General features: G+C 41.4%; 1 protein-coding gene across 2 annotated transcripts in view; it reads right to left on the reverse strand.

Annotated features, from left to right (window-relative positions):
• Nucleotides 1-201: 201 nt before the first annotated feature.
• LOC138632078 (ras-specific guanine nucleotide-releasing factor RalGPS1) overlaps nucleotides 202-24,674 on the reverse strand; it is a 57,422-nt gene continuing 32,949 nt past the window's right edge. The window contains exons 9-20 of one of the 2 annotated variants that reach the window (XM_069717356.1): nucleotides 24,069-24,206; nucleotides 21,426-21,519; nucleotides 18,851-18,918; nucleotides 13,455-13,581; nucleotides 12,167-12,318; nucleotides 12,015-12,063; nucleotides 11,295-11,375; nucleotides 8,602-8,707; nucleotides 8,388-8,480; nucleotides 6,605-6,710; nucleotides 6,421-6,512; nucleotides 202-4,913 (exon numbers count right to left, since the gene is read on the reverse strand). In XM_069717356.1, coding sequence (XP_069573457.1) covers nucleotides 4,884-4,913; nucleotides 6,421-6,512; nucleotides 6,605-6,710; nucleotides 8,388-8,480; nucleotides 8,602-8,707; nucleotides 11,295-11,375; nucleotides 12,015-12,063; nucleotides 12,167-12,318; nucleotides 13,455-13,581; nucleotides 18,851-18,918; nucleotides 21,426-21,519; nucleotides 24,069-24,206 — 1,136 coding nt within the window. In that variant the 3' untranslated portion in view covers nucleotides 202-4,883. The remainder of the gene's footprint in view (nucleotides 4,914-6,420; nucleotides 6,513-6,604; nucleotides 6,711-8,387; nucleotides 8,481-8,601; nucleotides 8,708-11,294; nucleotides 11,376-12,014; nucleotides 12,064-12,166; nucleotides 12,319-13,454; nucleotides 13,582-18,850; nucleotides 18,919-21,425; nucleotides 21,520-24,068; nucleotides 24,207-24,674) is intronic. The other variant, XM_069717357.1, reaches the window with a different exon arrangement.

The raw sequence follows: 24,674 nt of genomic DNA on the forward strand, positions 1-24,674 counted from the left end.
ATTGATTTCTACCCTAAAATCTCATCATTAGAACGACATGTTTTGGCCTTAAAGTGGTTCCGATGTAACTTTCCACTTTTTCCTTCTTTCAGTTCCCACCTCTTATCTCTCGTCCTTCTGCACCTGCAGGTGGGGGTCTTTAACATTAATAAGATGAAAAGAGGTGCAGATGCACCACAGAAGCAACATGAAGCCAACAACTTTCTGTACATAAATTTTTATTCCCAATTCAGAGTCCGAAGCTGAAAAATAGAGCAACATATAGCAATGCCATGGTAAGAAATAACTTAGTAAAATAATCACAGACTGATAATCACAAACCAGTGGTTATTTCTTTTTCACAGTTACATCACTAGAAATTTTGTACACAAAAAATACATGCAATGTCCTGTAGAAGACAATCAGTACTTCCTCAGGGGAATTGAATAAAAACAAATATATATAGATCTGTCATTTTCAAGTAATAAAACAACTAAAAGAAAGCAGAAGAGTTAATACTTGTTCAAATACTTCAGGGAGATATTGATATAATGTACAAATCGATGCTGACACACCACGTTTGGAGCATATTATGTATTTGGATAATCAGGTGTAACGAAGAAAAAACAAACGCCGCCGGTGACCGGCAGATTTATTCCACGTGAGAAATTTTGATTTGAGTCAACGTTTGCAAGAGAAACTGCATGAACATGGACGACATGATACTGCAGCTCCACAGAAAGGAGGCCAAAATATCTGCAGTGCCACCTGCTGGCGGGAGGTCCAGTGAGAGACGCGGTATCGAGGTCCGGCCTCAAAACGAAGCCAGTCGCACAGCCCATCTGAACCAAAGTAAGAAGTCGTGAAACGTAGACAACAATCATGTTTGTCTAGAGAAAGGTGAAACAGTCCGAGACCGTCACGACGGCAGCGGCTGGTTTACGTGTAGTTTTAGGGGCGTGCTCATGTTTTGGTGTGGCGGGGGGCGGGACCTCGATGTCACGTCACCACATCGCCATCACTGCTGCGCTTTGGTTTCCTGCAGCGGGAGGAAGTGATATCCTCATATCTTTATCGAGTTGTAAACTAACGGTGGCAGACTTTGGAAAAACTCATTGGCACATGCTGAATCTTCAGATTCATTTTGGGAACAAAAACATGGAAAAAAAAGAACATTTTAAACCCAGTTCACATGAATATGTGCTGTTTTGATCTGTCACTCAAACAACCATCAGCATTGATATTATCGCTGAAACAACTGCCTGATCTGCACCAGACATATTAACACTCCAGTTAAGAGTTCAGTGATTTCACAATAACAATAACAGTCATATAATAAATAAGATGATGGAAATTACATTTTACATCTTACATTTTTTCCAATTATTTATACATCAGTAGCTCTTCTTTTAAAATCTCTGAGAAGACCATGTTGCAGAAGTTTGACAATTTTAGATGTTTTTTGGATAAAGATTTGAGTTTTCAGGTATTTATTTTGCTACATTCATCTTATTTTATCCACAAACAATTCATTTTTGAGATATGTTGGACATTAAAATGTAAAATGGTCTCTGCATCACAATTTAATCAAATTTTTTGGCGTACAGTTTCATGTAGAAGGTTTCTTGTCTGTTATTCATCTTTACACCCAAAATGAAAGGAAGTATATCGCACACATTGTGGTCTTCAGATCGGAACCACGTCTACGACCACACACACACCTGCTCTCACTGGAAGCAGGGAAAACACATTTTAATGAATAAATCACATTTTGATGAATAAATCACATTTTGATGACTTCCCACACCGGCTGAATTGTTCACTGTTCGTAGGACGATGAACCCTCTTATTCATATCTGATTAATTACTACTGACTGACTGATCTGATCAGTTTAAGTAGTGAGTGACAGATTACTGACGGTTGTATACAGCGCTGCCTCTCAGCGTTAATGTCAGTTTGCCCCAGTGGTCATTTACGGTATTGCAATAAAAACAGAAAAGAAAAAAAAAAAAAAACTCCTGTGATTGAAAAGCATTTTTCCCATAATGCAACATTAGAAAAGAGAAGTTAGTCAAACTGTTGACCGGACGCCACCTGAATGCAGACAAGGTTGTTTGTTTACCGTCTCTATTATGACTCCATGGAGGTTTTATATTTGTTCGCTGTTCCCAACGGAAAAGAAAAGTTTGATCTGCTTGATGTTGTGGGCTGACCTGGAACCTGCAGGGGGCGCCAGTGGAGGAACCAGTGCAACGGGCAATGCAGGAGACAACCAGGATGCTAGAAAACTGTTTTGGTTCATGCACCTGTATAAAGTTCTCTTCAACCGTCTCTCAATGAGCTCAATCAATATGGATGACATCTATACTGACGGTTCCTTTCACCACAGACATGTCAGCGGTCAGATATACTGGACGACACATCAGTCACAAGACACAACAGTCTGATAAACGATGTTGCTGCCCAACACAAATCAATGGAAACCAGAAATAATTCCAACAGTTTCTAAAAGAGCAGCAGGATTTTCTATGATTTAAAATACAGCTGAGACCGGCTTCATCACCGCTACGAAGAAACCAAACAGAAACCATCCTGATGATTAGTCTCATTAAAACCAGTCCAGGACAATAAATCCAAGAAATAAGGAGTTCTGAAGAAGACAAACTTTTACAATATTTTTGACCACTGGTCTGATAGAACTCATCAATGACTCACCGGGAGACATCAGACATCTGTAGGGAAATGTTTACTTCCATCTTGTTTTCATAGCTTCAACCTTTCTTTAATAATAACCATCTGTGAACATGGAACTTCTCTATAGTGAAACCTGAAGGGTGTCGTTGATGCACAAGGAGACGAGTCCGAAGGAGTTTTGTTTCAAGGAAAAAGGTTTTAAAGGAGGTTTAAAGGACCAAACTGGCAGGAAGAGAAAGAGAAAACAGTCCTGGAAGGTTTGAACTGGTTTTCAGAAGACGGAACTTCTTTCTGTGTGTCGTAGGAACTCCTCATTTAGAAAGATTTAGAAAGAGGCAGGATTAATATATGAAGCCTGAAACAGGAGAATGTGAGAGAACTTCTTCTTCACTACAATCACTCAATCATTGAAGTGTTCCTGCTTCAGAACCTTCAACACACCGTCCTCATGTCCCAACGGATCCATGTCAGACTCACTTCACACCCGTTGTTCAGCTGGGTGGAGGTCCGACCGTCGACACGCTTTGAATCAGCTGTTAACCACCTGTTTCTGTCACTTTTAATTCATCCGAGAATCTCTTCCAGTCTCAAAATGGGTTTTCCCTGTTTTTCACATTGTTTCAGTCAGAATGCAAAACTCTGGACTGCAGGCTCTCCACTGTTGGCACTGATCCGGTACGTCTTCCCCTCACTGGTACATCTGAAACCCTTCGCTGTTACAGAATCATCAGAGATAGAATCAGACCTTTAAACCAACAGATGACCCAACAGTACCAACGCTGATGGACTCTTCCTGGGATGTCAGGAATAAGTTTGAGCGTCTCTGAACTTCCTGCTGCAGGTCGTCAACCAGCGATAATCCTTCGTACGGTTTCCCTTTGAGAGCCAATTGTTAAAAAAAATAAACTCTTTTACAATAAATACAGTATTTACACTCACTTCATTATTGGAAACATTTGTCATAACGTGCTTTAATTTCACTGCCTCACATTGGTACCGCTAAAGTAAACTTCACATGTTTTATCTCTGTTCACATTCTAATCACCTCTTCATAATATTTTCATTTATTTAAGAGTCTGTCACAGTATTTTAACATGAAGAGGTCAAAGGTCAGAGGAGAGGTCGTACATTTGACCCGATGCTCTCGCTTCTGTTTCAGGATCCTTTGAACTCGGTGACATGATGACTGATGGTGACGTGTACTCTAATCTAGAAGCAAGACATGTATTGTACATACTAAGAGATGGCTGTGAGGAAAACCTCCTCCAGACGTCATTCACAAACGAAGCAGCTGTTGTTCTTTGACTTTTAAGAGTTGATGCAGTTTTTCCAGCTGGCTGTAATTAATTATCAGCTTCATGAATCTGTTCTGTAGAAAACATGAACTGTTGCTGTTTGTAAACCGTGTTATATACATCAGGAAACAGCTTCAACGGGAGGACTACCAGCTGAGGTAGCGAGGGGTGAACAGGTGATTCTTCTTCATCATCATCATCACACCGTTCGGTTCTGTTTTAGTTTGAACACTTTCAGTCCAGCTGTCCTGCATGTCACAGGGCTGAAGGTGATGACATCATCCGTCCTGCTGATCTGTAGTTAGAATAGAGGCCTTCAGGTGGCGTCCTGTTTTTTCATGCTCACAACACCCGACCTTTTCCACCGCCTCCGAGTCCATGAGCGGTGTGTGTGCCCCGCCCACTTTCCTTCTCGTGAAGATGTTGAAACGCAGAAGAAACTTAATCCTTCACTCCATTTGACAACAAAACAAGTCGGCTTTCATTTTTTTCTTGGTTGCCTTTCAGTTTCACAGTTTTAACCGAGCGGTTGAAACAAAGCTGTTCATCACTGAAGAGCTGATCAGCCGTCAATCAGCCAACACCGTCATCCACGCATCTCTTCACCCCAGCACAACCCAACATGGGCTAAAGTCCTATGAGCTCGCTCACATGTTTATAGCAGCGTAACAAATGAGAGTGAACAAGCAAGCACGGAGAAAGAAACCATCCTCACCAACGTCCTTCATCAGTGAGTCCTGGTGAGGAAGACAGCAGGTGTCCTGCCTCTACAGTCACACATCCACAGCTTCTTCTGCACCGAGTCTCCCATCTCAACAGATACCATCAAATTCTTCTGTTTCATCATTTTTTAGTCTGTACTTCACAAACAAACGGGTTTGGCACAACAACGTCCTGCTGGCTCGGTTCTGCTCTCATTCAAATGACATGAGGTTTGCTGGTATCTGTTGAGAGAAAAGAACACATTCAGCACAAATATTACAACCTGTTTCCAAAAATGTTGGGATGCTGTGTAAAATGTAAATGAAAAGAAAATGCAACGATTTGAAAATCACATAAACTCAAAGACAACATATCAAATGTTCAAACTGAGAAATTTTATTGTTTTATTAAAAATATAGGCTAATTTAGAATTTGATGGCAGCAACACGTTTTAAAAAAGTCAAAAAAGACTGAGAAAATAGTTCAACAATCTAAGAATAATATTCATCAACATAAAACTACAAAGAATTAGTGGATTTCATCGTCTACGGTTCATAATATCATTAAAAGATTCAGAGAATCTGGAGAAATCTCTGAACACAAGGGACAAGTATGGAAACTATTATTGGATGGTGGTGATCTTCGGCCCTCAGGCAGCACTGCATTAAAAACACACTATTCTGGAGTGGAAATCACTGCATGGGCTCAGGAACACTTGTGAAAACCATCGTCTGTGAACACAGTTCATCGCTGCGTCCACAAATGAAGGTTAAAACTCTCCAAAGAAGAAACCAGATAGAAACATGATCAGAAACATCGCCGCCTTCTCTGGACCGAGATCATTGAAGATGGACTGAGGTGAAGTGGACAACTGTCCTGAGGTCTGATGGATCACAATCTGAGATTCTGTTTGGAAATCATGGACGCTGCATCCTCCAGGTTAAAGAGGAGAGGGACCATCCAGAGGCGATGCAGCACAGTGGTGAACATGAACCTGTCCCAACTTTACAGAGACATGTTGCTGCCATCAAATTCAGAATGAGCATATATTTTTATGTAAAACAATAAAGTTTCTCAGTTTTAACATTTGATATGTTGTCTTTGGTCTATTTTCAATTAAATATGGATTTATGTGTTTTACAAATTATCATATTGTGTTTTTATTAAATTTTTATACAGCATCATTACTATTTTGGAAACAGGGTTGTGAGGGGAGGTGGGCATGGCCTCTAACCAAAGTTGTACACAGCGATATATAACAGAACTAAGAACTCATAAAACAAATCATAAAATTTCTACTTGTGCAAAACACTGCTAGACTTTCTTGAAGTTGTTATCGCGTTCGTTTACATTACACCTTTAAAAGACATAACGGTTAACATCCACCAGAGGGTCACATACGTGTCTATAAACTGTTGGAGGAACCCGGAGAAAACACACACAAATGCCACACAGAAAGGCCGTCGGCCAATCAGCAAGACCGAGCCGCAAAATCTGCTGTGAGGTAACAACGCTAACCACTGCAGCACCGTGACGCCCTGAACAATAACACAAAGAATACTATCCAAAACTCTGTTTATAACTAAATTCGGTCACTAATTCTTTGTTTAAGACAGAAAGAAGAATTTACTGATCTTTTAATTATTATTTTTGTCGTCGAGTTTATAGTTAAATACAAATGTAATTAGTTGAATTATAAAACTAAAAACTCAGATAGAGAAGAGTGCTTTTTATTCATCTTTTTCATACCTGAGGTCGACTGCTCCGACAAGCCTCCTCCAGGTTCTTGTGCCAGATGATGGCTGAAAACCTGGATCCCGTCTGGAACTTGTAAACATTTCCTGTGAAGTGACACAGATTGTCCGTGTGAGTATCTGAAGTGGAATAAAGACAAAAGGGAAACAGCAGCAGCTCTGTCGGCGGTGAGGCTGACCTTTCTCTGGGTCGTTGAGCTGGAAGATGTTGGGTCTGGCTGGGTCATCTGGCAGAACCACCATCCATCCGGTTACACACACCTTCTTACAGGGACTCGACTTGTACTGCAGCAAACGCGAGAGTTCAGTGGATCAGATTCAGGAATGAAAACTAAACGGTCAGTGCAAGAATCAACCAAATAAACAAACCCACCAGCCAAAGGTTTGAACTGAATCTTTCCACTTATCCTCACTACGTTTTGGGGATCAGTGGAGTCATTTACCAGGACAGAGACCTTTAGAAGACGGGCAGCTAATGTTAAGTAGATTCACAGTATACACAATAAGCCAAAACTTTATATTAATATGCTACTATAGTACGCTATATACTCCAACCCAGCAGCAACCAGCAGTGAGGTCACTCGTTGGTTTGTGAACTGCCGTTCTGAAGCCTGGAGTTTGGATTTTTGGCCGTCACCATCTTGTTATTGTGGAGCAGGAAGTGACCATATTTGGACAAGCTGGGGGAGGAGCCAGCAGTGGATCTGACTGATCTGATTGGAAACCTGACGATACTACGTCCCGCCCACCGATAGCTGTAACCTGACTGCACCACAGGCCTGTCAATCAAACAGACACGCCCCCAAAAACAGGTCTTTTTGAATCTTCTTTTCTAATGAATGAGGGATTATTTTCAGATGGACCTCCAGAAAACTGATAAGAAGGAGTGACTTTAGCTAACAACACCGAGATAACTGATGGACACATTTTATTCACTTTGGATTTGATGAGAGAAGTTGAATGGGAGTCTATGGAGCCGGAGGCTTTTTGGAGCCGACCTCTAGTGGCACTCGGTGGTATTGCAGCTGAAGACACTTCTGTGTAGGAACCATTTTTCAGACCTGGAAGCTACGAACACTTTTATATCCAGTCAATGGCTCCAACCTTCCGATGCCCAGATGGTACTGGTTCTGTGAATATATTTCAGTCCAGTAAGGTGCAAGCTGGATTGGACCCCCCCAACACTCACTGGTTTACGGTTCTGTCCCTTCTTGGAGCACTTTTGGTACTCACCACTGCTGACTTAAACACTCCACAGGCTTGATGTTGTGGTGATGCTTTGAGCAAATTATACAGTCATAACGGTTTGGTTCTGATCCAAATCACTCAGATCTTTACAGCTGCCCGAGAACAATCAGATACGTCCCACACAGGCAGCACTGTTATAAGATAATCAACATTATTTAGTTCATCTGTGAGTTTCTGTTTATGTTTCTTCTATAAGTTTCTAATGGAGAGAGATTATGAATGGAATATCTACTTGGTGTTAACTTTGTTCACAGAAGGTGAAGAAAACAGGATCTGTTGACACCAGTTTTACTACAGAGAAGAAATCAAAGCAAATCCAAATCACAAAGGAAAGTCGTATTTTAACATTACACCAAGGATGGAACATTAATGATAATTCACAAAAATTATGTAAAAGAGAAATAGAAAAAGAGTTGGGCAGTAAAATATAAACCAAACTTCCACAAATGATTTCACATTTTCTTGAAATTATTTGAAAAACAACTGTTTGGGTAAATTATCTGCTACCTGAATGTATTCTAATATTTAATGTCCCTGTTAAATGAATTTGTCCACACCATTAACAAAGGACATGGTGCGTCAGGTGCAACATGATTCCGGACTAACCGAGTCGTGAGTGTGACGGCAGCAGACACCAGATCAGTAACACTCCTGTCAGACACTTATCACAGACCATATTTTATCAGTCTCTTGTTCTTAAAGCATCAAACTTACATGTTTCCTCTCGGAGGCCCGGAGTGCTTTCGCCCCGAAGAACGTCAGAGTCGATCCAGACAGAGTGATCCAGAACCGGGTCCACGATGACAGCTGACACACGAAAACACACAAATGAGCTGAAAACAGCTGGACTTCCTGTTAAAGCTGCTGACATCATGAACCGTATTCAACAGAATCACCGGAGCGGCGGTGAAACCACGGCTCGGCGTACCTTCGGCTTGCGGCCCTCCTTCAGCAGGGTTTTCCTCCGCAGGGGTCCTTCGATGATCACGCTGCCCACCTCGGTGCAGCCGTAGCAGGAGTTGGCAGCAGATGAGCTGGAAGGATGTCGGGAGGTGGAGAAAAGTCAGTGTTCACAGCTCAGTGTGTGAAAATCTCCGTTTAACACCACGAGATGCTCCGTGAGGGTGAAGAGGCGGTGAGAGACGGAGGGGGAAGTGCTTATTTCAACCCAACTCTAATTATCAGAATAGAAACAGGAAGTAGACTGAAAGAGTCTGTTTGAGTAAAAACACCCAATATTGATTTAAAACTTGTAAACTACAGTTTAGAGTTTTCTTATTCCCACAGATAAATATATGATATTCAGTGTGTTCAACAGAGCTGTTGGTCTACAGACTACATCCTCCACTGGCTGCAGCCTCAACAAGCCAGAGCTCTCTGACTCTTTCCTACCGCTGTGTCATGTGATCGTGTCACGACATCCAGACTCGGAGCTGTTCATGCAGCACACGGTACGAAGAACACCAGAAACAGTCTCAGACTCACAGCGACAACATGAAGGGGACATTATGGTTCTCAAAGGTTCCTTCTGTTACGTTGGATGAATAAGACAAAGGAGACAAAAACAAAGTCCACCACCTCCGTAGTGTCTCACACCGACTGCATGGAGTCGGATCAGCCTCAGAGATACAGCTCAGGGTTTATACATAAATGACTTGTTGTGTGTGGATCCATTCACAAATGCATGGCTTTTAAAAAAAAAAGGAATCATCTGCAGACCATCACATCCCAGCCAGCGCCGGTGATGTAATGTGATCTCAGAGCGCCGGTCAAACAGGACGATGTGTCGCTGCATAAAGACCTGGAGGAGGACGGGTTCTGCAGGTGACCCGGGTCAACCACACCTGTATGAACGTTAACAGTTTATAACGAGGAGGGTGACCGCTTTCTGTTTGACCTTTCTCATGAAGAGGTCTGAATAGATTCCCAATAATCACATTCAAATGAAATGTTTTTTGTTTTTTTTTAAATGTATGAAGTCATTTATCTATAAAAACCAAAATACATTTGTGAATTCTTCTATATGAAACTGATGTGACTCCACACAGACTGGAGCACTGAAGAAAAGCAGATCAAAGTCATGATGTCGCTAAGGTGAGTTAACTTGGCTGGCTGATATATCAGTGTTTCATTACACTGTGATATGAGACCAGGTATAGTCTTAGATTCTGGATATTGTAATATTGTGATACGTGTTCCTGCTTTTAAAGTCTACATTATAGTAGAAGTCCATTTCTGAACTTCCCAGACATAAAACCCTGTTTCTAAAATAGTTGGGATGCTGTGTAAAATGTAAATAATCCCTGAATACAATGTTTTACAAATCACATAAAGCCATATTTAATTAATAATAGACCAAAGACAACACATCACATGTTGAAACAGAAATGTTAATATCTGCTCTTATTGAATTTGATGTCAGCAACGTGTCTCTAAAAAGTTTTTCCAGGTTCATGTTCACCACTGTGTTGCATCACCTCTTCTTTTAACAACACTCTGTAAACGTTTGGGAACTGAGGAGACCAGTTTCTGGAATTTTGAAAGTGAAATGTGGTCCCATTCTTGACTGATATAGGATTTCAGCTGCTCAACAGTTCAGCGTCTCCTTTGTTGTATTTTTCATGTCATGATGCTCCAGATGTTTTCAATGATTGACAGGTCTGGACTGCAGGAGGCCAGTTTATCAGCGGACTCTTCTACTACGGAGCCATGCTGTTAGAATTTAACTGAGCGCTGATAACAAGTTGGATGGTCCCTCTCCTCTTTAACCTGGAGGATGCAGCGTCCATGATTTCCAAACAGAATCTCAGATTGTGATCCATCAGACCTCAGGACAGTTTTCCACTTCACCTCAGTCCATCTTCAATGATCTCGGTCCAGAGAAGGCGGCGGTGTTTCTGATCATGTTTCTATCTGGTTTCTTCTTTGGAGAGTTTTAACCTGCATTTGTGGACGCAGCGATGAACTGTGTTCACAGATGATGGTTTTCAGAAGTGTTCCTGAGCCCATGCAGTGATTTCCACTCCAGAATAGCATCTATTTTTTAATGCAGCACAACTTTTTCAGTCTTTCGTTGCCCCTATCACAACTTTTTTGAAACATGTTGCTGCTAATTTTCAATTAAATATGTGTTTGTGATTTACAGATCATCACATTCTGTTTTTATTTACATTTTGAGGTATTTGGTTTTGTCCATATCGCCCAGCCATGTGTAAACAGTTATTAATAAAAGTCTAAAGACTAAAGAGCCTTAATGTTCAAATAATAACAGCAGAAAACATCCTTTGCATGTTGTGTGAGTTCATCAGCTTTTCTAATCAAGAGTCTCCAACTCTGAAACCTTCTGCAGCCGTCCGTTAACGTTTAAATACGAGTAACGAACTTGCTCACACTTCGGTGATTGTAAGAGAATATCTCATTTGAAAAGTCTTTACGTGACTAGTTGCTGCCAAAAGTGGAATTAAAGTTTCTCTTCCAACATGTTACTTGATAAAGTAAATCCCAGTGAGCATGCAGTGAGGAGATGAGGTGAGAGAAAACATCACAACACCAGAGTGAGTCTGACACTTCACTCCACAGGATGACGTCATTCTTCTGTAAAATCAAATGGACTTCTTGTACCTGTAAACATAGCTGCGGCTCCGGGGCGAGTTGCGAAGCGGGACCCTCCAGTTGGGGCCCAGCGTTGCGTACATGCGGCCCCTGTTTGTCACACATTGTCACAGTCAGTCTGAGGGATTGAGCTCGAGGTGAGCAGAGGTCAGTGAACTCAGACTGAACCAAAGCCAACTCAAACTATGCCCTGAGAAACGGGACTGAACATTTCATTCTGTCCTGAAACAGTCGTTTTACTCTGAGATATCAAACATCTGAGACTTTAGATTGATCTTTCTGCTGGGACAAACATACACAGATATACAGTGTGGTTAACTTCACAGAGTATTAGCAACAGCAAAACACACTCATATCATCTACAATGAATATAATGTACACAGAAATAAATCTCACCATATTCTATATTTATGTCTCATCCACAAACAAGTATTGCGTCTATTAAAACACATCACTGTTGCAATGGTAACATGTTTCACGGCCATGAACAAGCCCACTGCAGTTTATTCTGACTGAATATTGGTTGGTAAGTTTTTTTTTTTTTTTTACATCTCCAGCAGGAAGGTGGTGATTTAAATATCATATCCTCAGCAGCTCCACCGTCACTCAGCGATGGGGATCGAGTTTATTTCTCTCTGTTTTTTTTTTTTAATCTTTTTTTTCTGTAATCTCAGTGTGATTATAATCCTGCAGAGTTACATGTGATGATGATGATGATGATGTGCTCACCTCTCCATCCCGGGAGAAAGCTCCTCCCCAAACGAACTCTCACTGCTGCCTGTTGGGGTGAACACGTTAATGAGAACAATATCACGATTAATATTTCAATCAATATTATGATATATAGAAAAAAACAGCAGGATTGATATCCAGAGACGTACCTAAGGAGAGTCCGTTGGACACGGAGGTGCTGTGAGGGTCGTTCCTGACGGGACTCTGAGACTCTAAGAAGCTGTCGTCCAGCAGATGTCGAGCTTTCTCGATTGGAAATGTGGCGCTTCTGCTCTCTGACATGCCGTACTGACACATCATACTGAGGACGAGAGCCAGCATTAGACGTACGTGTGTGTGTGTGTGTGTGTGTGTGTGTGTGTGTGTGTGTGTGTGTGTGTGTGTGTGTGTGTGTGTGTGTGTGTGTGTGTGTGTGTGTGTGTGTGTGTGTGTGTGTGTGTGTGTGTGCGTGCGTGCGTGCGTGCATATATAGCATAACAATATCACAGTGGATCATTCTGGATCAGTGTTCTCTTCTTTTTGTAGATTTTTATGATAAACCTTAATTTTTCTTCATAATATTTTGAATATACAGTTGAGCCAAAAATGGTTCATCCTCATTTTCATGTCTAATGAATTTTTATTTGACCTGCAGGTTTCATCGTCTGTAAATGACTCAAACAAGTGACCAAACAGATGTTAATAACAAATCCAACTATTTCCATGTTTTTTTATACACTTTTTTACTAAAATGTTAAAAATTCTCAGCATTCTCATCGACTATAACGGAGAACAGCTCCTGCAGTCGTTTTCTGCTCCATCTCAAGTCACGGCTCAAACCAATCAGCTGAGAGAACTCTGCTTGTACAGTGTGGCTGCTTTACATTATGGACATGATATTATTCACAGAAATGTATAAAACAAAACACATGAATAGTTCATGTTTTCATTGACATCTCAGCACCACGTCTTCACATCCTGTTTCACTGGTTCTGTCATTTCCATCCAGAATAAAAAGTCTCAGTCAGAATCACTCGACATGATTTTGGGCTGAAGTGTACACCTGCGGTATTTCTTCTTCTACTAAAGTATTGAATCTGCATATGACTGTGGCTGATGCAGCTTTATATTTGTTAGATGTGTCAGCAGCGTAGGATTGTTAACGTATTGTTTGTATTGCATAATGTTTATTTATATATAATTTTCTGCACAGTGTTACAGTCACACAGCTGCTCGGTCACTGTCCTCCTGCTCTGCTGGGATGTTCAGCTAAGTCAGCGTGTTTTTGGAGGTGAAGGGACTTAAATATAACTTGGGTCAGTACTTTCTTGAACGACTAAAACTGGGATTTAAAGAAGTATTTAAACAGAACGGATGTAGTTTCTCTGGTGGCCACTAGATGTCCCGGAGATTCCTTTTAGGCTCTAACATAGATGATGTTGTTCCTCTCAGACTCACTTGTTTCCCAGACTGTGACTCTTCCTGTGGTGAGAGGGCGGGGGGGTCTGGATGTGGACCCCCACGGAGGCGTCGGGGCAGGTCGGCCGGCGGTTGTACCTCATGGAGACGGACACCTCGGACAGACCTGAGACACCGGTCACAGATCAGCGTTACAACACTGCACAGATTTATGGGTAATTATTAGAAATAATTCGTATTGTTCAGTGTCTCGTGTGATCCCCTCTGATGAATCTTATTCACTCAGCCTCTTCAATAAGGTTTGAAGATTTTCTTAAATATGTGTAAAGAAAACATGACAGATAAGGAGGGTACTCATGTCTCTCGTCACAATTTTAGAATCATATTTCTATCACTATTGTAGTTGTTTTACGTGGATGTCCTCTCAGTGCGAGAGACAGCGGAGGTACAGCAGATTTAAAGAGGAGCAGAAGAACATGCAGCTAAAACTAAAAGTTTGTTTTATCTGCATTTGGTCTGAAATTAAACTCACGAAGACAGAACTGACAAACAGAGGAATTTATATTTGAATAATAAAGAATGAATTATGGTTGATATTGATAATAAGACAGTAAAGCACAGTGCATCAGAAAGCATTATAAAACAAACTAAAAATGATTTTATTTTATACATGGAATTGTTACGTTATTAATAATTTGATTGATTATGGTTTTTATCTAATGTATATCAGGGCAGGAAATAAATACACAATACTGTCCAAACGTTTTCAGCACTCCAAGTTAAGTGAGGATCATTTTTAAAAAATTAGTTCAATATAAAGTGCAGAAAAGATAAAAAATAAAAATTAAAAAAAATAAAAAACACCTGAAACAAATCAATAAGTGGAGCGAGCACCTTCGTCTCGTCAGACGACGCACAGTACTGTCCGAGTTATACTGTTTTTATCCTTTTAATATTTAAACAGATTTTTGATCTCTGTTTGTCTCTTTTGTTGTTCAGTTTATAACCAGCTGTTTGTTCTGAGAGGAAAGCTGGAGATTTTAAACTCTATTAAATCTGTGCTTATATGATCAGGTCCACTAGAGGGAGCCGATGAGGCCCAGAAGGATCCACTGTTAGCGACTCCATCAATTCTGTTTACGGTGATGTATGAATGTGAGCCTGCCCATCATCAGCTCGGCCTCCTACAGGACCGCTGCTGGACCAGTCGGATCATTCTGCTCCAGTGGAACCTCTGAGTCAGCGTCTGCTGCTCCTCCAGAACCTCCCGGGGGAAACCCGGTCTATCGGTTCTGACCCAGCAGAGCAGTCTGTGTTCAACACTTGAAACACTTTGGACCAGAATGAAGCTGTTCTGCTGTTCTGTGAGCCTTCAGAGACCCGTGAACTGGAATATATTACACTCATGATGTAGTTTCTACTTGTTAGCTTCAAAAGCTTTACTCAGTTTTTGCAAAAAAGATTGCGAGTGAATGATGTGAACAAAAATCTGAATAATAAAAAACATGAGGATGAATTGATGAGATGAGTCAAGATACAAAATTAATATTCTGCAGTGAAGCTGTTCAAACTGTCAAATAATGGAGAGCAGAACGTTTTCAATAAGACACCGTGTGGAAAAGTCCAGTTTCATCTCCAGCCGTGTTTGATTTGACATCAGTTCTTGGTTTGCATGATGTCGGCGTTTCTAAACTCTGGAAAATGTTTTGGAGTCTTCCATCATTCCTCAGACTTCTCCTTTACAAATGAGTTCCAATAACATCAGCTGGAGCTCCTTCACATTACTTCACCATCTCTGCAGGCTGGTGTCTCCAACCACACATCAGGACGGATGCTTGGTTCACACTGAAACCTCTCAACAACTATCGGACGGATCTTATTGGTCACAGCAGACCTCTGCAGACACCAGATGTCGCCTCCTATGGGAGACGATGGACGGGTCATACAGCGCCCTCCGCCACCAGATGAGGAAGACCTTTTAATGTCTCTTCATCCTCAGGTAGCTGCACACTGAGGATGAAGAACACACTCAATGCTGGTTTTTACTTTTTTTTACTCTCCAAAGTAAAAACGCAACACCATCGTTTCTGTTCCCAGTTTAAGACTTCTTCAATGATCACAAACTGTTTATTTCTCTCAAATGTATTTCCTAAATGTTGTTAAACTTCCTGTTAGAGAGCACTTCGCCTTCACCAGAAGATCCTGCAGAGTGCAGGAAAGTCCACCCGAGTGTTTGTTTCACTCTCTTCAGCCGTCTCTAACTTTGTTTTGGTCCGAACAGCCAACCGGCTTCACAGCCGCAGACCCCGGTTACCATGACAACACAGGACTATTAGTCTACGTAAAAGAAGTCTTAGATCTTCAGTCGACTGATAATGTGTCTGCATTTGGTTGATATATGTCGAGATAAGAGACGCTGATGAGCACCTGCAGACGAGGTGAAGGTCTCGTGTGAACTCGTGCTGCGGCTGCATGTTGTAATGAACTCAGAATGATCACATGATGATCCACAAGACTTTAAAACAAACACTCCAACGTGCAGCTCGAGCGCACATGAAGCAGGTTCGATCAAACAGGAGCTCGGAAACTCTTTGAGAAGTCCTGTTCCTGGTGCCTGATGTTGGCCTCTGAGCACACGTGTGCTGACTCAGCTACTGGAACCGCTGCGAACACATTACAACACAGCCTGGATGAATTAAGAGACTTCAGTCACGAGGAGCTCAGTCACAAAAACAGATGATTTATGGAGCACAATCATTTTTCTCAAGGACGATTATACACAGCTGCACCGTCACAGCCTTCCTCCCCGTTCACTGTCATGTATGAGCTGGCATCATGTCACACGGCATCTCAGAGCATCTGGACGTGGAGAGAGAGGAAACCACATGTTGTCTTCCACAGCGTGAGACTCATTTCTAGTGATCGAGCAGCCGGACAGCTGCTTTCTGCTGCGTTACATAACCGATAGAACAAACGTTCATCTGCCCAGCAGGAGGAAAAACACCATTAGTTCTCATTAAGCAGCGATGATACACCGATGACCCACAGCGTCCCGCCCTCGGGCACCGGCGGTCCTCTCTGAAGGTCCTCTGAAGGTTCCCGGAGGAACCGAGACGTCCTGCAAATCTGAGCTGCCATTTTGTTTTTGTCCCTCCTTCATTTTTCCATCAGTTATGTCCAGATCTCCAGAAGGTAACCAACTATTCGTAGTTTCAGCTCAACTAAAGTGAAAACTAAGGGTTACTATTTTCTTTTCCAAGCCAACATATCTGTTTCCTTTTGAAAATCTATCAGCGCAGTGTGTAATCTTTGAAACTTGTACTCCCTAACATTTCAGTCATATTAGTCCACCTCAGCTTATAAAAGATTAAACAATCCACGACTGTACAAAGTAGGAAAAGTAGCTTCACCCACCAGCTCCAACTGTAAAATCCTAAATCTTATTCAAGTTTTAACCTTCATTTGTGGATGCAGCGATGAACTGTGTTCACAGACGATGGTTTTCACAAGTGTTCCTGAGCCCATGCAGTGATTTCCACTCCAGAATAGTGTGTTTTTAATGCAGTGCTGCCTGAGGGCCTGAAGATCGCCACCATCCAATATTGGTTTCCATCCTTGTCCCTTGTGTTCAGAGATTTCTCCAGATTCTCTGAATCTTTTAATGATATTATGAACCGTAGATGATGAAATCCACTAATTCTTTGTAGTTTTACGTTGAGGAATATTATTCTTAGATTGTTGCACTATTTTCTCACACAGTCTTTCAAAGTGGTGAACCTCTCCCCATCTTCACTGCTGAGAGACTCTGAAATCATATTTTTATACCCAGTTATGTTACTGATCTGTTGCCATGGTAACCTGATTAGTTCCACCAGGTGTTTTTTCTATCTTCACACAACTTTTCCAGTCGTTTGTTGACTCTGTCCCAACTTTTTTGAGACATGTTGCTGCCATCAAATTCAAAATGAGCAGATATTTTTCTTAAAACTACAAAATGTCTTGATATCAACATTTGATATGTTCTTTGGTTTATTTTCCATTAAACATGAGTAGTCCTTATGGCACCTTTACCCCACATCCAGGGAATCACTGGAGTCTCAGAGTATGTTAGGCCTGAACAATCGAGTTTCCCTGACAGACACACATAAATATTTAATAGGATAAAACGATGACGTGATGACATTTCATGTCCAAAAGGTCAAAGGTCACCTTCACTGTGACATCATAATGCTCTACAGTAACACATTTCTGTCTGTATGACTGATATAAACTTCTATTGGAAGACGAGTTCTCCTGCTTGAACAGAAACAACAATAAAACCTCCACACTGAAAATATCAAGTTCTGACAAACATTTCTGCAGGATTTAGTCGTTCTAATAACACGACACGTCTCCACACGTACAAATCTTCCACTAAAACAACTTCCCCCCGACACTATTTAAAGAGCCCCCGTCACTGCATTCTGGACTCAACGCTGCCCACGACGATGGTGGCTAGTTTAAAGACGAGTCTCCAACCAATCACAACTACCATATGAGTGTGTTGAGTATCGATCGGTTATTGTTCACATAAAAGAAGCTGATTCAGCTGGTTTGGTGGAGCTCAGCTATGTGAATAAATGTGACGGTGTCTGAGAGCTGCACGTGTGGAAACAGGTTGGAGCACTTTGTTTAAAGAAACTCAAAGACGTCAGCCTCCGATACCAGAATGATGAACGGTCTGATAATCTTTTCCAAACTCGTAATGAAGGGAAAACATAATTACATTGTTATTAGCCGGTGAGTCTCAACAATGAGGAAAATATGACGTGCTGTTGGGATAACAAGAAGCTGTGCAGATATTGTTGTCATGGTGACAGAAACCAGAGGCCAGGCGCCATCTCGGCCGTCCTGTGAGCAGCACATGACGCTCCCAGACCAGAACCATGAAGTTCTACTGATGCTGCACTGAAACGGAAACCTTCCCCTCCCTCCGCCATGAAATCACCCCGACTGACTCCAGTAAATCATCAGGATGGAAATTACACTAATTAGTGTGATAAGTGGAAGAGCGAGAGAGAGAGAGAGAGAATAGCAGTTATCATGGTAACCATCCCAAAACAGCCTGAGAGACATGAGTCGAGGGAAACATGTTGCAGCTATTAGCAGCATCGTTAACTTCTTATGGGATGTTTTAGTCAGTCGTTAGCTGAAGTGCCCACACACACACACACACACACACACACACACACACACACACACACACACACACACACACACACACACACACACACACACACACACACGCGCGCGCGCGCGCACACACACGTATGCATACACACACACGCGCGTGCACACACACAAACTGACAGAGTAGCCAGATGTGGTCAATAAACAAGGGGCGTGGTTATCACTGGAAGACCATGTGATGAGTGCAGCTCTTCAGTTTGTCTCACCTGCCAGGTCTTCTTTAGAGGAAGCGATGCGAGGAGAACTGTTCCCAGGTTCAATCTTCAGAGACAACCTGCAACACAAAGCTTTCCATCAGACATACGGCTGCTCTCCGATCAGCTGATCGGCTGAAACAGACAGTTTCATCACAGAGTCAATCAGTCAGTAAATCATACAGACAGCGTGGGATGAACTCAGTATCTGAACAACTGACAGTGAAGTTCTTCACTAATCCAGCTGTTTACAGCATCTGTGTCTGATAGAGCTGTTCCTGTTCTGGATGAACACATCAGGGGAACGCAACACAACACAACTCAACAGCAACACAACAGCCTCCTCCAACAGGAGGCTAATCACCACCTCTCACCTGTATAATATAAAAACATTTTTGTATATTATAAAAACATTTCTGTATATCATAAAGACATTTCCGTGTAACTGCGAACAGGACCTTTTACTCCGAGTTATAATTTTGTAATCAGTGAGGTTTCTAAATTCCTGAAACTTCCACACAGCCAAGAAAAGCAAACTGTGTCTAGTCTGAAGGTAAAGATGGATGACTCAGCAGAAACACAGCGACGTGACTGAGCACGTGCAGAGCCTCTGCACCCAGTGAGTGGTTCTCATTAAAGTATCTGTGTGCCTTCGAGTCCAGCGCCGTGTGCAGGATCCATGTGGATGTGGAAGTCGAGAGCGGCGGAACAGTTAAATGTTTCACGACACTGATGTCCATTGAGACTTCGTTAGAATCAATTCAATTTAATTCAACTGAACTCATTTCTGTAGCATCAAATCACAACATCAGTCATCTGAGGGCTCGAAAAGTGAAGTTCTTACAGGAGAAAAATAAATAGATTCATATTGTATTAATGAACACAGGCAGTGAGGCCTTTACTTAATTATGTTTTATTTTAAATGTACAATATGAACCACGTCTGAGTCTCAGTGTGGCTGAAAGCTCAGAAAAACCTTGTTTGGTGTCTCCTCGAACTGTGATGGTGCAGATTTACAGAACAGCCCGCCACGTCTCTCCTCCTGGCTGCACATGCTCAGTTTGGTAGACCGGCGTTGGGAGTCGGCCCGATAGTTTCTGTTACTCGGTTAACGGGAATGTTGTCACGCATCAGTACATTAGGAAAGTATGTTAAATGTTCCGTGGAAAGAAGTGAAAGCGTGATGAATTAGTGAGAGCGGCTTTGTTTCATGTGTTTGAACAGACATCCAAACTGTAAACTGAATCTGTAACGTGGCATGTTAACATTACATCATACGAGCAGCCTCATGGCTGGTGAGTCTGAGTCATCCCGGCACCACGTCGGTGTGCTGGTGGTCCAATTGCTCAACAATGTTTGTGGTGCCCAGAGGATGAATCCTGATGGAATATTTAAGGATGATTTCACTACCTTCACTTTTTATCTCATATCTTGGTCACTGTTGGCGCTAACCATTCATATTATATCTTGTTTTTTTCAGGGCAATTCAGATATTTCTTTCTCATTTAATTTGATAATAGTTAGAGATTTGTTATATTAGCCTTTATATAATCGATAATTATATAATCGATCATTAGAAGAGGAGATGGCTGCAGCGCTTCATGCAGAGTGAGGACGATTAAATCTGATGCAACCTTAAAGAGGATTTTCTCTGCAACGCTTCGTCACACATACGAGTCACTGACATTGTTGGAAATCTCAAGTTGTGCAGTTTAATAAGATATGAAATCTCCACTGCATCTCTGTGATTAATACTCGCTGAGCTATTCAACCAAGAAGAAGGGGGAATCTGCATCCATCAGGGTTAGTTGTTAATTGTGTCTGGTTTCTTGCTTTTTTTCCCCTCCAGTTGTTTTTTAGTTCAGTAAATTTCCAGTTCCATGTGCACCACTGCTCCCTGCTGCTGCTGCTGCTGCTGGTTAACCTTGAGGCAGGTGGAAGCACCAAACTATCCAAAACCATAAATACAGACTGTGTGTTGGAGTCTTTTTCAGACCTGGAAGCTACGAACTCTTTTATAAACAGTCTGTGGTTAAACCTGCAAACTCATGCTCGATACGATGATCCAGCTGTCTGTGCAATAAACGACGAACGCAGACAGTTGATCGCTGATTCAGCATACTTGTAAAAGAGCTAGTTTAGAAAATGACAACAAATAAGATTTTATAATCCTAAATTTAAGAGTTAATACTGAAATATTTCTGGTTGTAAGTTTTAGTTGTGTCATATGAGGGTTTTACTTCATGTATTCTTTCCATCGGTTCTTCCAAACGATGGAAAACGGTGCAGCACAAGATTTACTGCTTCTCTGACTTCTGACCTACATCGCTGACGACGGACTCTGGGGACACATACATCCTGCAGAAAAGCACCTCTAACATTTCACCTTTAGTTCAAACACACAGGTTGGGAACATGTATGTGCTCGGACCGATGACTGATGTCCGTGTGTGGAGGTCAATGGCGCCCTTTGACAGGCTGTGCTCATCCTTATCCATCTTCTTATTTCCAGGTGCTACAGGAAGTGAATGCCCTCCAAACATTCATGAATTTCATATTTACATGCAGTTGATGGAGTTCAAACTTACTTGAAGTTGTCGTCCTCTACAAACTTCTGGAGCTCCTCGATGTAGCGGACCGACAGCAGGTACTTCTGGACGTGTGGGAGGGTCACCAAGTAGTCTGAAAAAACAACAACTAAACATTAAAAACACTCCTGACCAAGAATTGACTTTGAATAAAAGTGCAAAAAAGGAGGAATACGAATGAAAATGATACAAAAATATAAAGTTTTGTACATTCTTAGAAAGCATGCATATATCAGGGCTCGTGATGGACGTAGTGTGAACAATACTTCAGTCCAACAAACCCGTCTCACTGATCTGATCCTGAACCGACTGCACGAGCATCACAAACTGGTTTTCTGCTCTAAAGTCATCATGCAAGTTGTGATCTGTTTGTATGGTGTTCAGATCCAATAATAAAATGTTCTTATTTATTATTTAATACTTCATGTGTCCCTGCTGATCTCTGCAGGTGTAGCAACACATTGTGAACATGAATTAGTATAAATAAATATATAATAAAAGGGGGAGAGCTTCTGACCACTCAGACAACAAAACCTGATTCTGATTGGATTTAAGGTTACCGTGGTTACATGTAAACACTGGATTAAAACACTGAATATGGTGGATTTGTGTTTGATAAAGAGTTTTCCCTGTTGGTTCCTCAGACTGCGGCAGCTCTATATGCAGCTGTTTGAAAAATGTACTTCTTTACTAACATTCATAACTCAACACAAAGCACACTGCAAGTGTTCAGACAATAACACATAAAAGGTATAAAAGGTATTCTGCTTTCCATTCATGTTTAAACATGACTTTTGAGTAGATTTCAAGATTTAAAAGTTTGGTTTTTTTTAAAAACAACTTTCTAACACGACATAGTCTGAAATATATCAGATAAAGATTGTTGTTATTATTTATTTAACAAGTGCGCTGGTTTATTAACATTTACATAACGTGTTTCCTACTGAATGTAAGAAAATCATTTATTAATCATTGAACACAACCTGGTCCTGGATGAACAGCTGAGCGGGTAGATGAGACGGTTAAATCCTTTTTTTTTTAAGGTCAATAAATACATTATGAACAATACCACTGAGACAGTTTGATAAAAATCACATCAGATTAAAATCACAATTTCTGCCCAGAAAAATAAATACCTCTTTGGAAATCAAATTTTCTTTTCTTGAGGAAACTAAAATTAATGCTTTTAATGATTTTTCAAGAACTGCTGGGGAAAAAGTGGAAAACCGTGTGATTGACAGCAGCAGCAGAAAATGATGCAAACAGACCCAGGATCAGTTTAAACTCTGACATACAAAAAGCAGATCAACATGTAATAAACCGTCCACTGTGTGGCAACAAAGAAAAAATGACACTGATGCTTTACTTCAAATATCAACAGTGTGTGATGAAAAACATCTTTGTCATATATCAGGAAGTGAACTTGAAGACCCGCCCACTCTTTCACTGTGGTTTTATATTTGCAGATACTCGAGCAAAGAGCTCATTATGTTCACATCTGTTCAGTTTTTATTGACATAAAGAAGTCGGTTCTCACGAATGAACCTGAACACACTGGCAGCACGAGGTTCAATACAGACTAAAGCTCTGAGAACAAAGAGGGAGGAGATGCTGAGAGCCTGATCCAAAACAACACTCAAAGGGACTAAAAAGGTTCAAGAGCAAGAACTAAGACTATTAACTTTCAGTAGAAACACTCAGAAACTAAAATGGAGACGAAGACATCATCAGGGTCAAACTGAACAAACTAATCTCACATCCAATCAGAGGACGTCTCAAAGCTCCGCCTTTATTAACAAACGGTTATCAGCTCCGTGTCAAACAGTCTGAACATCAGTTTCCACATCTGCAGACAGATGTTGGTCCAGAAACATTACAGCAGTGAGGTCATCAACCATCAGTGATGTCATCGTTGGTTTATGAACATTATGAAGCCTCCAGTTCAGATTCTGTCCGTCACCATCTTTCTAGTTCAGAGCAGTTTGGAGCAGGAAGTGACCATATTTGGACGAGCTGGGGGAGGAGCCAGCGGTGGATCTGACCAATCTGATTGGAAACCTGACGATACTACGCCCCGCCCACCGACAGCTGTAACCTGACTGCTCCACAGGCCTGTCAATCAAACAGACACGCCCCCAAAAACAGGTCTTCTTGAATCTTCTTTTCTAATGAATGAGGGATTATTTTCAGATGGACCTCCAGAAAACTAATAAGAAGGAGTGACTTTAGCTAACAACACCGAGATAACTGATGGACACATTTTATTCACTTTGGATTTGATGAGAGAAGTTGAATGGGAGTCTATGGAGCCGGAGGCTTTTTGGAGCCGACCTCTAGTGGCACTCAGTGGTACTGCAGCTGAAGACACTTCTGGATCGGAACCATTTTACAGACCTGGAAGCTACGAACACTTTTATATCGGTTTTGCCTCGTTCATGTCACTCCACAACTTCACATCTATAACAAACTAAACCATTGATGAACAGTTTAGATTTATGAGACTCACTGAGGTTTTGATCAAACAGGAGATGAAGATGTGTTTGTTGCTTCCTGTTTGTCGGAATCTTATTAATAAATAAAAACAAAGCGATGACGCCACCAGGAAACCGATACGACGCTGTTCCTGCTGTGGATGTTTCTTACCATAGTTACAGGACATCTGCAGGTCAGAGATGACTCTCAGGAGGTTGTTCATCTGATTGGTCCTCTGCTCCGTCTCGATGATGCTGTCTGACGCCGGGTAGGCCGAGTCGATGTAGATCATGTCCAGCAGGTAGATCCCTGAACAGACAACACAGGACGGCAGGTCAGTGAGCGCTGACATGAACTCTGCTTTATTTACTTACACATGATGACCACATGATTCCCATTAAAACATTAACTGAAAAAACAAGGCATGGCCTTCATGGAAGCTCCAATGGCTGACAATGTCCTCTAAAACTAACATTTTCTCTTATTAGACTTAAAGACTCTAACTAGCCATCATTTTTCTCTCATAGTCATAGTCTCAAAATCAAAGAGTTTATGTTACTATCCTTTTGTAAAAAAAAAATATATATTTTCCCTTGTTTTTACTGGTACGTAGCAGTAACACTTTACTACGGCCAGAGGGGGACAGTAAAGCACCTAAAAGCTGTTATTAAACAAAAGAATGAAATCACGACCAGTCGCATGTAAAAGATCCATTGCAGTGCGACAAAAACAAGAAACACGCAAACATCACAACAGCTGGGAAAACGTTCTGGAGGA

Source organism: Brachyistius frenatus, unplaced genomic scaffold, assembly GCF_029030835.1.
Source record: "Brachyistius frenatus isolate BFR_SWC_R1_liver_20210118 unplaced genomic scaffold, ASM2903083v1 Contig_172, whole genome shotgun sequence".
Classification (NCBI taxonomy): domain Eukaryota; kingdom Metazoa; phylum Chordata; class Actinopteri; family Embiotocidae; genus Brachyistius; species Brachyistius frenatus.